The 15,869-nt window shown below is 39.6% G+C and overlaps 1 protein-coding gene across 1 annotated transcript; it reads right to left on the bottom strand.

Moving 5' to 3' along the window:
* Nucleotides 1-1,418: 1,418 nt before the first annotated feature.
* Nucleotides 1,419-14,680, bottom strand: impa2 (inositol monophosphatase 2). The gene is made up of 8 exons (XM_072679383.1): nucleotides 14,325-14,680; nucleotides 12,407-12,540; nucleotides 9,694-9,798; nucleotides 9,522-9,567; nucleotides 8,793-8,901; nucleotides 8,549-8,657; nucleotides 6,698-6,849; nucleotides 1,419-3,818 (listed from the first exon to the last, which is right to left on the bottom strand). The coding sequence occupies exons 1-8, from the start codon at nucleotides 14,388-14,390 to the stop codon at nucleotides 3,700-3,702; spliced, it is 840 nt and encodes a 279-aa protein (XP_072535484.1). The 5' UTR covers nucleotides 14,391-14,680; the 3' UTR covers nucleotides 1,419-3,699.
* Between the last annotated feature and the right edge of the window lie 1,189 nt (nucleotides 14,681-15,869).

Genomic DNA, 15,869 nt, shown 5'->3' on the forward strand with positions numbered 1-15,869 from the left:
GCTTAGTCTGTGTAGATAAGTCTTGCCAATAGAACAGGACTCTCTGGAGCTGATCAACATGAAACTATTGGCATTATGCCTAATGCCGGGCGTGGGCTAGAAGGGTAGCATTGAGCCATGGAGCAGTGGAACAGTGTTTTCCCTGGAATGATGCTCGGTGCTCCATGTAATATTTTTGGAATGAGTTGGGGAGTTGGGATGAGGTGGGGTGGGGAGGTGAGCATCCAACACCCTGAACTCACTAACACTCTTGTTGCTGAATGCAATCAAATCCTCACAGCAATTATTCAAAATGTAGTAGAAAGTCTGCTTCCTGGACAATAGAGAAAGTTACTCCAACAGAAACAGGACAAACTTCTTTTTAATAGTCATGATTTTAAAAGGAACAATGAATGAGCAAGCGTCCCAATACTTTTTTTTTTTATCCATATAGAGTACTTACACTCTGTGCTTTTCCTAATGATTAATTCCACAGCTGTCAGTAAAGCAAGATTGATTAGTTTCACTGGGTGCAACACAGCGTGTATACACATCTCCACAGCTGGTTTTGACTCTTTACGCTGAACCAAAAACATAATAAATGAACATTTTTAAAAAAGACCTGGAATAAAGTTTTAGTCATTTTTTTTGTTTATGAAAAAATGGTACTGTAAAGTGGCTACTTTGGAGATGACAGTGACGATATGTACTGTAGTTAACAAGCTAGATCAGGTAAGTTAGACTTAACTATGGGCTTAAACAGAGCAACAGATCAGTCCAGCCAGACAGTTACATTACTTTTCTTCTGGCTGCTGAAGATGTATTCCAATTCACCTGTAGCCTGAATACTGGTGAGTAGGGGTGTACCAATGCACAGAACACAATTCTATACAGTGGTGTTTGATATGTTAATATTTCCATAATTTCTGGTTAATTAAAACATTTAACACTCCTAAAATACAATATTCGAAACAAGACCTGTGTATTATAGTGAGCCAATCTAATGTTCCAGTCAGAAGCCAAAATGTTAGCCCTAAGCCAACGTACCAGCTGCTTGTAGGTGGTTTCAGACGGTCTAAGCTGGTCTCTGATGGCCAAAGTGGTTGAAAATCTGATAATCCAGGCAAACACATGCACTATACTGGTAAACCAACCAGTTAAGGTAGCTGAACAGCTTAGCTCTTGGTCATCATAGTGTATGTCTTTAAAGGAGTTTGCTGGTTAACTGAATGACCAGTTTGGTGGAACTGGTCATATTGGTAGACCAGAGTGGTCAGGCTGGTCAATCACTGTGGTCATGCATGTCAACCATGCTGGTTGATTACCTAGGTCAGGATGATCATGCTGGTAGACCAGTTAAACCCTATGCTGGTCAACCGGCGCAGATACACCAAACACAGCATTGTTATCACCCAGCTCCATTAAACACACTGACAAGATTTTCTTAAACTGTCTTAGTATTTATTGTGACTAGATGACAACGAGGTTCTTGTAGTTGCTAACTACAAAACAAAGAGAAAAAAGGACAGTATTACATGTAAGCTAGCGTGTCTGCTGTTTGTATTATAACTCACAGTGTGAGGGATCAGTGAGGAATGTTGACCTGACACACTGAAGTCCAGCACGGCAGGGTGAAAAAATATCTACAAAAATCATCAGTGAAAAAAAAAAAAAAAAACGATTTGTTTATGATTAGGGTTGTATAGTAGTCATCATATAAACATAAAAAAGGTAAACTGTGAATATTAAAACTACAGTGTGTACCTGTTATCTGTTTATAAGAATTCCCTTAAAGAAAAACTACAAGGTCTTCATCACTAAATAGGACTCAAGTACTGGATAGACTGAAGCAGCACTGACTGCTAAAAGCTGGCTTCTTGGATTTAGATTAGAGTTTATTTAAAAAAGTTACTTGAGACTTTCAATTTTTTAGGGCCTGGTTTCCAAACTGAGCTATAACATGGTTGGTAAAACAGTGCAAGAAAATGTAGAGTGTGTGTTTTATTATTATGACTTATTTTAACTGTCTATGAATATTTCATGATTGCATGAATACTGTCTTGGCTCATCACACATCTTAAACAATTGTGCCAATTTTGGTTGAACTGTTCCTTTTAATACAAAGTTTGGGAAACCAGGCCCAGTACTAGGTTTACTAAAGGTGAAACATGTCTACATCTTCCTTTGATCTATAGGTAAACTGCATATGCTTACCCACAGAGCTTTCAGTAGTCAGTGGATACATTAGGTATTTAATCACTTCTAATTCTCTATCTTACATTTAAACTGGTTACTTGCAGTTGTTTCACCACAGTGGCTGTTGTTTCTTGGTTACAGTTGAGTTACAAAGTTCTTAAGGAATGTACATCCTTACAATTGTGAAGGGGGTTGAAAATCTGGTCAAAAACATACCCTATGCTGGTAAGCTCCTTAGCTCTATCTGCATAGCCAACTTCACTAAGCTGGTCATACTGGTTGACTAGTTTGGGAAAGCCGGATGAGCGGTTTGGTCAAGCTGGTGGACCAGAGTGGTCAGGCTCGTCAACCATCGGCTGGTTGATTAGTCTGGTCAGATTGGTCATGCTGGTAGACCAGTTAAACCATCAAACTCAAATGAAAACATGCCCTACTGGTCAAAAACTAAGCTGGTTAACCAGCTCAACCACCATGACCATCTTGAGCAGACAGGCTTATGTTCGCTCCAGTTGGTTTGAGACAGTTTAGTTAGAAGGTTTTTGAAGAATCATTCCTGATTAACCTAGTTTTAGAATGAGATTTGGGAATGTGAAGAACCTTCAAAAGTTTAGGTTTAAAGACATTTGATCTAATGTTAAGGCTGTAAGCTAAGAACCATAACGTTAAGTGGAGGTTCTTCATACTAAAATATCTCATCTACAGGAAAAGGAACCCAAACAGGTTCTTTTATGGTAACATGAAAGGATCCTTTTTGAGTACATGCCCATGTTGTTTTCTGCATAATGCGCTATGGAAAAAGGCTGGAAGGCTGGAATCCAATTTGTTATGTTAAAAATGTCCCGTCCCTAGAATGATTCCAGATTTGTGCTGCAACGTGTCCAAATGATATTGCTGCCTGAATACAGAGGCTAGAGAAAATCTGACACTGCAGAAATGAACTAAAATCTCAATCAAGTACATTGACAGCTTACAAGGATGCTCTTTCGAGTGTCATTATTAAGTGCTAATCTGTAGAACACACTCTTTATAAGTTTCCATAGGGTTGCATAAGGTGAAGCCTTAAATTACAAAGGTGTTGTTTAATTCCTGAGTAAATACGGACAGCACTGGTTCTGTGTAAAACCACCTAGTTAGCAATATCATTACCAACACTATTAAGCTGGTCTATTTTCGGATGTACAACACATCAGATTTACATATATAGACTTAAACGTAATCACTGATTACTGTACTGTGCTTCCTTCACTCATATTTATTCAGGAATAATTTATATATATATATATATATATATATATATATATATATATATATATATATATATATATATATATATATATATATATATGTACGTAAGGCTGTGTAAATCTGTGGTGTAACAAAACAAAACAAACAAAATAAAAATAGCTATAAAACCTACAGAAAAATAATTGCATAAAGGACACTGCAGATGAAATGGCAGGATTGTAGGGTGCTGAGGTAAAAGGCTGACATTTGCTTTAGGAGGGCTGAGGACAGGCCACTAGGTCAAGGGTCACGATCGTCACGGCCGTAGCTGATTGGCTGGAGTTGCTGGACGACGTAATCCGCTATCTCTCGGGACCCAGCAGCCACCACCCGGCGGGACATGAGATCTAGAGGACCCCCTGGGACAGAAGGACATTAGAGCTTAGTATTTACACACACATGTAAACACACGTACACAAACACACACACACAAGCATACACACAAGCATAAACACACAGCTTAATCCGGGAAAACAGACGTTTGAAGTTTGTGGTGAAGACTAGCGTCTGGGTTAGCCCAGTCTATGTAACTGCATAATACAGTCTATTACTGTGAAAAAGTGCCTATTATAAAACCTGAAAGAGACTATTTAATATTTATATATGGCCATACTAAGAATTCTGACTTAGGGAATGTGCATACAGGGCATTCAGTATGTGTTAGTAAACCCATTTAACACATTGACCCCTTAACGCAGAAAGGCTTATTAGACTCTGTTATGACCACCCCTGGTTGGGATGAACTCTGCCCATTATATAAGCTCCACTTTCAATATAGGAGCACTCTGTAGTTGTATAATTACAGACTGCATTCCATCTGTTTCTCTGCATACTTTGTTCACCTCCTTTCACTCTGTTCTTCAATGCTCAGGTCCCTGCAAGCCCACCACAGAGCAGGTAGTACTTGTGTGTTAGTTTAAGTTGCGCAGGTGGTATCAGACACAGCAGTGCTGCTGGAGTGTTTAAACTCTGCCACGGCCTCACTGTCCACTCTATTAGACACCCCACCTAGTTGGTCCTCCTTTGTTAGTCTCCTTTCACTCTGTTCGTCAATGCTCAGGATCACCACAGAGCAGGTAGTACTTGAGTGTTAGTGTGAGTTGCACTAGGTGGGGTGTCTATTAGTTGGTCCTCCTTGTGGATGTAAAGTCAGAGACAGAAGCTCTGTATCTGTTACTGCACAGTTTGTAGGTGCTGGTCCTCCTCTAGTCCTTCATCAGTGGTCACAGGATGCTGCTCACAGGACGCTGTTGGCTGGATATCTCTGGCTGGTGAACTGTTCTCAGTCCAGAAGGACGCTGAGGGGTCTTAAAAAATCCAGCAGCGGCACTGCTGTGTCTGATCCACTCATACCACACCAACACCACCATCGTGTCACTTAGTGTGCACAACAGTGCCTACACACACAGAGAACTAGGGATGCGCCGATCTGATATAAGGATCGGGTATCAGTCTTGATATTAACAAAATCAGCTGGATTGGGTATCGGATAATTAGGCCGATCCATGGAGCCGATCCTTTCATTTTAATTTGTTGGTGTGAGACTGAAAAATAAATAAATGACAAATGGCAATTTAGTACATTTATGACTATGTGTTAATTTGTTATATTATATAAAGTAATGTTGAAGTCAATCCTGATGCCTTAGGTCTCTCCCATATGGTGAGGTTTATTAATTCAGCAATGGTATTGGACTGGTATCAGGTATCGACGGATATGCAAAGTTTATGTATCAGTATCAGAACTGAAAAGGCCAGATCGGTGCATCCCTACTGAGAACTATACTATTAATGAGTACGGCCTTCTTTTGCTCTCAGAACAGCCTGAACTCAGTCATGTCTTTTACAGCGCAGGCTGAATAGAGAGTGCTACGGTTGCCATTTTAAAGCTAACAGGGTGAGTCTGAGGGCAGCTAGCATCTCTCTTTGTCCTCTCTGGCTGCATCACTGCTTTGAGAGTTAGTTGTAGTAACTCAAACACACAATGCTGAGAATATGCTTATTCAGTGAATTTTGCTTCTCTACTCCCCAATCTCTCTCTCTCTCTCCTAATTCTCTCTCTATATCTCTCTGTTTCTGACAGAGAGAGAGGAGAAACATTTAGGCAACCACATGATCATGACCTCACTGCCCTTTCCAACAGAGCCTCTTTGTGCACTCTTACAGAGTGGCCTGCCATGACTAACGCCTGCTGCCCACCTTTCACTAAACACACATGCACACATACACACGACTTCACAAACAGCTCAAGTATGCATCGAGGCACTACAGAAAGGAACATAGGGGAGGCCTTGTATGCTTTGCAAACATAAGCAAGTACAATGGACTTCATATTATGGGTTCACAAAGTGCATGCAGGCTTAATTCACAAAACTTCAAATGGTATGATAACACTCGTCCACAGCCAGTGCTATTCTTGGTGATTTCGTCACATACTAAGGTCGAAAGTTTGAAGTGGGATGGAGTAAATATTGTTAATCTAGAGAAAAGCTTGGGGATATTCATTCGCGTTGGTCTGCCAATGAATAAGCATGCGTGCACAACCCCTGATTTCTGCTTGATAAGTGGCCAGTTACCATAACAGGCAGTCATAACTTAGTAAGGCTATTTCAGGACCATCTCTATACACATAATTCTTCGAGAAGTGCATTGGAAACTCTTACAGAAAACGGAGAAACTATCGTGACTATGTGAAAATTTGTAAACCTGTGGGACAATGCTGTTGTTGGAACCGACAGAATTGTGATTCACATCCTCTTGCTTCTGCTTGACATCCAGTGAAATATTTGGAAAAGGATTACACCACAGGTTCTGTCTGAATAACGGCAATGTGTGTAACACTGAGCCAATCTCTTCATCATGTTTTACATTATCAGTGAATTATGCACCATCATTGTATCAGTGCTGACCAAATATGGCATTATTGTACATGTGCACAAGGTTCAAACTAGACCCACCACCCTTACATGGTAATCCCATAACAGACCACTATAAATAACCTGCATTACAGTCTAATGTGATGTTTTCTATTAAAAAAATAATAATAATCATAAAATAAAAAATAACAATCACCCTAAACTGAATAGTCCAAACTGACATTTCTGTGTAAATATTATTTTTCTCTGGTTGAGAATGAGGTCATGATTAAGTCTTCCATTACTTAAACATCATGGGAAGTGTTTGATCTTAAAGTCTACTTTAATCCCTTTGTGCGAAGGAGAATTGGAAGCAGAGCTGACCTGTGGTGTCAATCACACAGCCGCCTGCCTCCCTGATGATGACCGCGGCTGCAGCGATGTCCCAGCAGTGAAGGCCGTACTGGTAGTAGGCCTCGGCTGCTCCGCTGGCTATGTGACACAGTGCTAAAGTCGAGCTGCCTATGATTCTCACCCTGAGCACACAGAAAGACCACACGGTAGGTAAGCAGATGTAGATAGCTACAGGTTGGATGTCCCCAGGGAATAGAGCAACAGTCATAGCTATACAGTAGGACCGAACATCCATTGCTTTGTCCATACGATTGAAGGCTAAGGGCATTTTTACACAGCAATTTTTTGTCTGGTGCGATTTGTTTGAGCAAGTGTGATCTCAGTAATCAAGATTTTTGAGAAGAACTGGTCTCAGTCCAGTCCCAAGCAAACTCTAGAGTGGTTCGTTTGTGGTGAGAACATGATCTGACCTTGATTCGACCCAACTATCAGTAGTACTACATACAGGTGTACTATACTAAATAACACTATATAGTATGAAGCAACGGTAGAGGTGGTATTTGTTCAGAGCTGTAGTAATTATCTAGGCAATATACCAGGTACCACCTCCAATACCACCTCTACCGTTGCTTCATGGTAAACTGCACAGACATATGCACTAGTCCAGAACACATGACTTACGTCCTGTATTTACTACAGCCCCAGACAGGTCTGACCAAGGGGAAAACGCTCCAAATAATGATCTAAATCCGACCACAGCAAAAGAACTATAGGTGTAAAAACGCTCCCTAAGTCAACCTAAAAAATCAATCCCTCTCTCCACAACCAAGTGACGAGTGAGGGTATAGTATAGGAAAGTATAGAGTACCGTTACTTTGTAAAGCTGTGGAATAAGGCTGCACAGTAGGGCTGTGTAATGAACAGGAATGTAGCGATACGATACGCATCATGATACAGGGGTTACGATTCAATATATTTCAATATATATTGCGAGACCGTAAGCAAGATGATATATTGGGATTTTTCAAAATCAAATTTTAAGGAAACTGTAATAGTATAAAAAAAAACATCTTTCAGGTAGACAAAATAAACCACAATTTTCCCCCACACATTTTTGCATGTAAACTATTAATCAAAAATGGAAACTGTGTTTATGAGAATTGGTGCAGTATTGCAAAACATAATATTGAGATGCTTCGATATATCAAGATTTTCTTACACCCCTACTGCACACATTACTGCCTGTTAATCTATTTGTGCCCATATTTTCCCTGTGATTTTACATTCACTGATATTATACTTATATAATGATTTGATATGCATTTTATATGTAAAAGACCTTCCTATATTTGTATAATTCCATGTACAATTATCTAAAAAGATATACATTTAATAGATTTTTCATAAAAGAGAGAGTTGAGAGCCAGCAAGATTTGCTTATTACAGTACTGGCATCTGCAATATGCAAATACACCCTCTAAACAAATCTTCAAACTACTTACCTGTATCCTGACTAACCTCAGACATTCCCAATGAGTGTTTACAGTGTTCTGATTCAAAAAGGAAGCACATACTATTGTAGCATTTGCCCAAAAATAATACAGGACAGTCTTTAAGAATGCAACATTTGTTTACTACTACACAGTAAAGTGTATTGCAATCATAACTGCAGTACGATCAAACATTGTATTTGGTCCATATTGTGTCCCAGCGTCTGGACACATGTTAACACAAGAAGCTAGAGTGGATCACACCTACAAATCTTGTTGATACTCCTTTGGTGACTTTGGAAAGTCAACCCCTCACATGTGGATCCTTTAATAAATGTGGGTCTACTGATTTCATAAGCCTTTCATTAGAACAGGTAAGCAAATGTCTCACCCATGGACGGGGGCACTCAGGAGTTTCTTCATATTGCCCAAAAATATGTCCAAAGTGTTAGGATCCCTCTTGGCTCCAATCTCTGTCAGAATGAGGGCTTTGGACACATCTGGCACAAGAGGGAGACATCAAGAGTTACCAAATCCAAATATAATCCAGGCCAAAGCAACATGCATCACAATCCAAACAGACTAAACACTGCCCTGTTTAGCTTCACCCCCATTAAAATAATTGAAGCACCCACCCTTTTCCTGTGAAACTTGCAGTCGTACACCATTGCAAAATGCCCCGTGGCCTCTTCTGGCAGTATACAAAGTTCCATCAAAACAGTGATATATGACTCCAAACTCAAGCTTAGAAGGAAAAGAGAGAAGATGAAGGCATTTCACTAAAACACAATCAGGATAATCAATCAAATAAGTACATGCAACCAGTTGGAGGTATACTGTTAATGTGTGAACTACATTCAATTCAATTCAATTTAAAATGTATTTATAGCATTTAATAGCACCTTTCACAACACATGTTGTCAAAAAGCGCTTTACAGAGATGCAGGTCTACGCCTCTTATGAGCAAGCACCACAATGGAGGTGGTGGCGACAGTGGCAAGGAAAAACTCCCTCATACTAAGAGGAAGAAACCTTGGGAGAAACCAGTAGTAGTGTCTAAACTTAGAGGTATCTTTTGAATTTCTAGCATATTCAAAGTAGCTGAGGTTTTTCTTGGGTGAATAGCAAAGCACTTTTGTAAGTCGCTCTGGATAAGAGCGTCTGCTAAATGCCTTAAATGTAAATATAAATGTGGGAACCCATCTGCCTTAGGTCGACCTGCACAGTACAAACAAACAAACAAACAAACAAATAACTAGGCAGATAGACAATGAGAGGCTAGAGCTAATGTAGGAACAGGTTATGAAGTAGGAGTAGGTGCTGAACTACATGTGTGTTATTAAGGGTTTGGCACATTGATCTACCTCTTTCTTTACTGCAAAGCCAATGCTGACTGCAACCATGGGGAAACTGCAAATAAGATGAGATATTATGTATTAAATAAATATATTATTATGTTTTAAATAAATATTTTAGAATAGCGCATGTTTCTGATAAATTAGCACATTTTCAAAAATACTATAACACCTTCTCTACCTGTGAACAAAGTTGCAAGTGCCATCAATGGGGTCTATTATCCAGGTAGGGCTGTCTGTCAGAATACACTTCTCTCCAGCAGCAGAAGACTCCTCTCCAATAAACCTAAAACACAGAGAACAAAACAGTCGTACCTCTAACGGTGTACCTCTGTAATTTACCAGCAGCAAATCAAGTTAATTACTACAGTAATCTGTAATTAAAATTAAAAATTAAAAATAATTAAAAATTACTGCACACCTTACTTTAACAGTAAAGTATAGCTTTAATAAGTATTTATTTGAACAATCAGGGATTTCCAGATGACAGGACCAATGCTTCGGTGTCTGCAGCACTCAGCAGCCCCCAATAACTTTATTCTTAATGATCAGTCAGTTTAAAATCAGCTACACCTCAGTTTCTTACTAACTGTCAAGGCGCTCAGGACGAGCACATTACAATAATCTTATAAATTGACCTGCAATAGAGTTTTTTTCTTATTGAAACGCTGATTAAAAATGATGAGCAATGATTCCAAACTGTTGCTCGACAGTGTGCAGTTAGCGTGCAGTAGATTTCCCCAAACACAAGTGGGCCTGTTCAGGCCTTTTCTGAAAGGATTACAGGTTAAAAACAGTGACCACTCTGAAACCATTTTAGCCGGTCTACCAGGGAAAAAGTGTGACAACATGCCTACTGTGACTTCCACATTGCAGCAGGGAGCATGTGCTAGTTAAACATCAGTTAAAGGGGAAATGCACTGTATTACACATTTGAGCCCTTCTAAATACTTCTAGGCTGATTTCTAGGCTGTCTATTTTCTAGACCGTTTTGTATCAATTGCTTAATTCATTTGGCAAACACAAATTTTATAAATATGTTCTCCCCTATTCCTCTACATGCAGAACTCACTTCAGTGACAAAATAGATCAGCTGACACAGACAAAAATTCTGATCATTAAAGACCCTATAGAGACTACAGAGCTCAGCTGGGACACAATGATAAACACTATCCATCATTCATAATCTGGTGACTTTAGATTGTCTTCAGGATGCTTGTTTGTTGTCTACTGTATGGTGCTGCCAATTCAGCAGTCTAGATCAACAGAACACACAGACACAACACCGGAACAGACACTGGAAGTGTTGGACACTTGAACAGAAACAAGAAAATCAAATTTATTTATTTTATGTATTTACCAAATCATTTCATAATATTACTCATGAACAATCAGACCTCCAGACTGTAACTCAGTGCCTTGGAATGCTTCAATCCAGAAGCTACATACAAGCCCTAAGTAATCGCCTACCATAACATGATCCCTGCAAATTCTCGCCACATCACTTGTAGACATAACTAGCACAAATCTTGTCTCTCAGTAAAATCAAGTGGAAACGTGCACTGATTCCAGCTCCCGATTAAGGATTTCCGCAGACTGTAACAGCGCACCTCATGTTGCATATAAACTAACCAGCTACTACTGTACGGCTGGGTGTGTTCAGTGACACAATCTGATTTCCTTTGAACACTTTAAGAGTGCATAAACCCATCCGATTATAATTTTTTTTGCAAAACAAGAAAAAAAACAAACAAACAAACAAACCAAAAAAATACTGAAACTGCCAGTACTGACATAAAAAACGGTAACTAATATTTGGGCAAACGTTTTTTTAAGAGAATATCAAAGGTCCAAGTGGATCTGCTATTATGCCAGATATGTAAAAATATTTACTAGACATGCACCGATCCGATATTAGGATCAGATATCAGCCCCGATATTAAACAAATTAGCTGGATTGAGTATCGGATCATTAGGCCAATCCATGGAACCGATTCTTTCACTTTAATTTGTTGGTGTGAGACTGCACTAAATGTTTACATGTTTGCAATTTTTGTTTGCTGCTTGTATGTTTGACCAAGTTACTTATTTATTCTCAGGTTCAGCTGCTAGATTTTATTTTGAACTGTGCTAAAAATATAAAAATAAGATTGATTACTGTTTGTGTGTTTGACAAAGTGAAGCTACTTATTTTCATATTCAGATTTTTGGGTTGATAAATTTTATGTATTTTAATATATTAAGAAGTTTAACTCATTTTTATTTTGAATTTGCACCACTGTTTATTTTAGTGACAAATAAATATAATTTAGTACATACATATACATTCCTTCCAATAAAACCTTCCAATGAAAGCTTAATGATTTTGCTGGTAGGTAGGGTACACTGTGTGGTTTGAGACATGGAAGTAGATCAGCCAATCAGAGGGAGCATAATCTGCTGCACTAATTTAAGGTAGAACAGATCATTGGAAAACAGAACAGGAGGATATAAAAGAAGTTCAGCTTCACTTAAATGTAAGTTCCTAATATTCACCAGCTTTGGCAGTGTGTAGCAGTGTGTGTGTAGCCATGAGATTATTATAACCCTAAGATTGCCTAATGTTTTGGCTGTTGCTTGTAACCCTGATGAACTGTGCCTCAACTATTATGACTGAAGAGCAGTCTGATGGTGCTGTGTTAGCAGTGGGGAGGCTGATAATATAATGGGACCTCACAGAATAATCAACAAATGAGGGCTGCGTGATACTGGAAAAAACTGACAATGCAATATATTAATTTCCCTGTGATATATGTTGCATTATTATTATTATTATTATTATTATTATTATTATTATTTCACCAGAAATCCCTAGAATCACTAGCTACTTTTTCCAGAAGCTTGCAGTGTGGTACCTGTGCGAGGGGAACCTTTCCCTGAGGGTGGAGATTATGAGGTCCTCCACCTGCTGGTCAGCCTCCGTCACCAGGTCTGTGGGTGTGCTCTTACTGCTCACACTTTTCTCCTGTTTCACAGCTTCCTGGACCATCTGAAGAAGACAGAGAGAAAGAGAAAATGCTTATTAATTATGAACCTCAGTATGAACACTACTGTCTAGTCCCTGTAGAGTAGAGTAAGTACTGGCAATAGAAAAGGACTTTCTGGAGCAGCTACACATAATGGAACCTAATGGGACCTAATGCCAGGCATGGGCTAGAGGGGCATAAAGCCCCTCACCACTGATCTGTGGAGCAGTGGAACTGTGTTCTCTAGAATAATGGTTGGTGGAGCTCCAACCAATACTTTTGGGATGAGTTGTGGAGTTGGGAGTGAGATGGGATGGTGATCATTTAACATCCTGACCCCACACTAATGCTCTCGTTCCTGAATTGAATGAAATCCTCACAGCAATGCTTCAGAATCTAGCACAAAATCTTCCCTGGACAGTAGAGAGCAGTTGCTCCAAGAAAAGCAGGATAACCCTTTTTTATATTCTGTGCATGTGTCTGGATACTTGTGTCCCTATAGAGCATCTCTCTGACCTACTTCATCCATGGGTTTCATACATTCTGCAATTAAGGCCCTCAGATTTGGGTCCTCTGGCTGCCCCCTGTTTTCTGGCTGTTCATGCAGTCCACTATGGTGGTCATTTAGTGTTGCCCCCTCTAGAACAACATACATTCATCTATCTAAGCACATGCACCTGTCCTTCTACCTTTAAAAGGCCTTTTTAACTCAAAACCATTCCTCAGAATATGTTCTTAGAAAAATATTTTAGATAGAAAAAAAAACAAACAAACAAAAAAAAATATATAAAACCATCTACTACCCAGTCAGCCTAGTGTACTCTTGGCTTTACTCTGTGTGTACTCCGTCTGATTAATCAGAAAAAGAAGGTTATTTATATCAGTAGGCCAGTCACAAGGAAAAGGTCAGTAATGCAGACTTATCCTGAGCAGTACCCCACTGCAACACTGCAACACTTCATATGAGATACTGCTTTCAAACTAGAACCACACAGAACATTGAGGGAACTTTAAGTAGTTGTATGTCTCCAGATATAATGGTAGAAATTCTTTATTACAAAATAAACAGCAAAAAAAAATTAACCTCATTATTTTGCTACATAATACTTAATTGGCCTTTTCCCCAAACCAGACTGCAAAACTTCCATGCTCCAAAAAAACGATGAATTTGTTCAACACGCAATAATAATAATAATAACAATAATAATAATAACAATAACAACAACAACAATAATAACAACAATAACAATAATAATAACAATAACAACAATAACAATAATAATAATAATAACAATAATAATAATAACAACAATAATAACAATAATAATAATAACAACAATAATAACAATAACAACAATAATAACAACAACAATAATAATAATAATATTAATAATATTAAGTTAACTCACTATACCCTGCTAATGCAGTGCAGCCTAAACAGAGGAGGCCAGTGGTGTCTGCCATGCTGTCAGGTACCACTTCACCTCATATGTCCTTACACTACACACACACACACACACACACACACACACACACAGATCAGGACGTTTACTGCAGTGTTGGCTACATGTAAGGTGAGCTGAAGCCCTCCTTACTGACCCTCCCCTGGTCACCCAGCTCGCCAGCTTAAGCAGCCGCTCTGCTGTTCATCTGACAGCCCCATAAACTACAGCCGCGCTTCCACTGCGCCCACCAGCCTGTACCGGGCTAGAACTGACGGCTAAACACGACTAAGCGGCTCCCCCGGCCTTTACACACACACACACACACACACACACACACACACTAGGGCGCACTTGGCCGCTACCTGCCCCGCTCTGCGTGCGATCCGCACGGCCACGTCCAGACACTCGGCCCAGCACTCGCCCTCCATGCTCTCCGGGTCGTTCCGTGCCGAGCGGAGGGAAGGAGAGGGAAGGAAACAGGCCGTTTCAGCGCAGTCCGCGGGTACTGCTGCTCATGGTTACACGCCTTTGGTGTCTGGCTTCCCGGATCTGTAGTGACAGTCCACCGGCGGGCAGCTCCGACATGGATGTGGCACGCTGCTGCTGCTGCTGTCCGGGCGGCCTGTCCAGTGCGCGCGCGCGCGTGCGTGTGTGAGACACAGTTCACCTCTAAGCGGCGCGGCCTGTGACACTGCCCCCGGCCGGACTGCCCTCTTATTCACAGCACATTCAGATCCCGGAGCTGATTCCCTCTCACGACCTGAAGTCAGAAGTCAGAGGACGAACAACTGTTCTGTTTATCCCTGATATGTTTATTTTGAGGGCTTATGAAATGTGTGTGTGTGTGTGTGTGTGTGTGTGTGTGTGTGTGTTTCTGTGGTTCATATGCCTAAACAGACCATTTTCCAACTTAAAATGCCCCCATTTTAATTGATTTAATAAAACAGGCTAATTTCGTTACTGTGCCTTTAAGAGTGCGGTATGTTAATGATCTCGGTTCTGATTGGCTCTAAATCAGAGACTCTAAAAACAGGATTGAATATAAAAGTGGATAAATATGTTTTTATGTCACATAGAATGGATGTGTGGATTAAAAAATAAATAATAAATAAATAAACAAATAAATATGATGATTATTATTATTATTAGGATGTAGCTACCCCTCTTCTGATTGGTCCTTTACTGCGCCCTATTTAAATGACGGATGGATGCACCATTTGGAATATCATGAATATAAAAAAAAATATCTCCTTATATCTCCTAATATCTGAAGCCAGTTTCTTCTGTTCATGAAACCTGATATTGCCTTTCTCTATACAATAAATTATATATATATATATATATATATATATATATATATATATATATATATATATAAGACACATTTCAGACTGTAGTGATTGGTTCAGACGACTGTGCTTAAAATTAGTGCTGCTCTAGTACTAATGCAACGTAAGTCCACATGAGGGCAGTAGTTTAATAGTTTCCCAGCCCTCCAAAGGTCACTGTAGTTTCCAGGAACACATTTATAAACATTATTTTCTAAGAAAATCCGAGGAATACAGTTGCTCTATATTTGCATATGATACACAGTCAGATTATAACTTGAATGCAGAGCTTCAATAGTGCCATCTCTTGGGCATTTGGCAAACTGCACCTTCTGATCTGTATTTTTCTTTTTCTTCATAATGTTCAGCTACACTGAGCTTCATATGGGACAGTACAATGTGCCTGAGAGACTCAGAGGAAAATCTGAGTACTGCAGCTAATAGTAATTACACTCAACCTGATCAAGGCTGCATACTGAAGATCCTTGGTTCTTCATGGCGTTACAGTGCTGCATTGTCTTGCTTTAGGCAGTTGTGGCCTAACCGTTAAAGAAGCAGGCTTGGGGGATTGGAAGGTCA

Source organism: Salminus brasiliensis, chromosome 5 (assembly GCF_030463535.1).
Source record: "Salminus brasiliensis chromosome 5, fSalBra1.hap2, whole genome shotgun sequence".
NCBI lineage: Eukaryota > Metazoa > Chordata > Actinopteri > Characiformes > Bryconidae > Salminus > Salminus brasiliensis.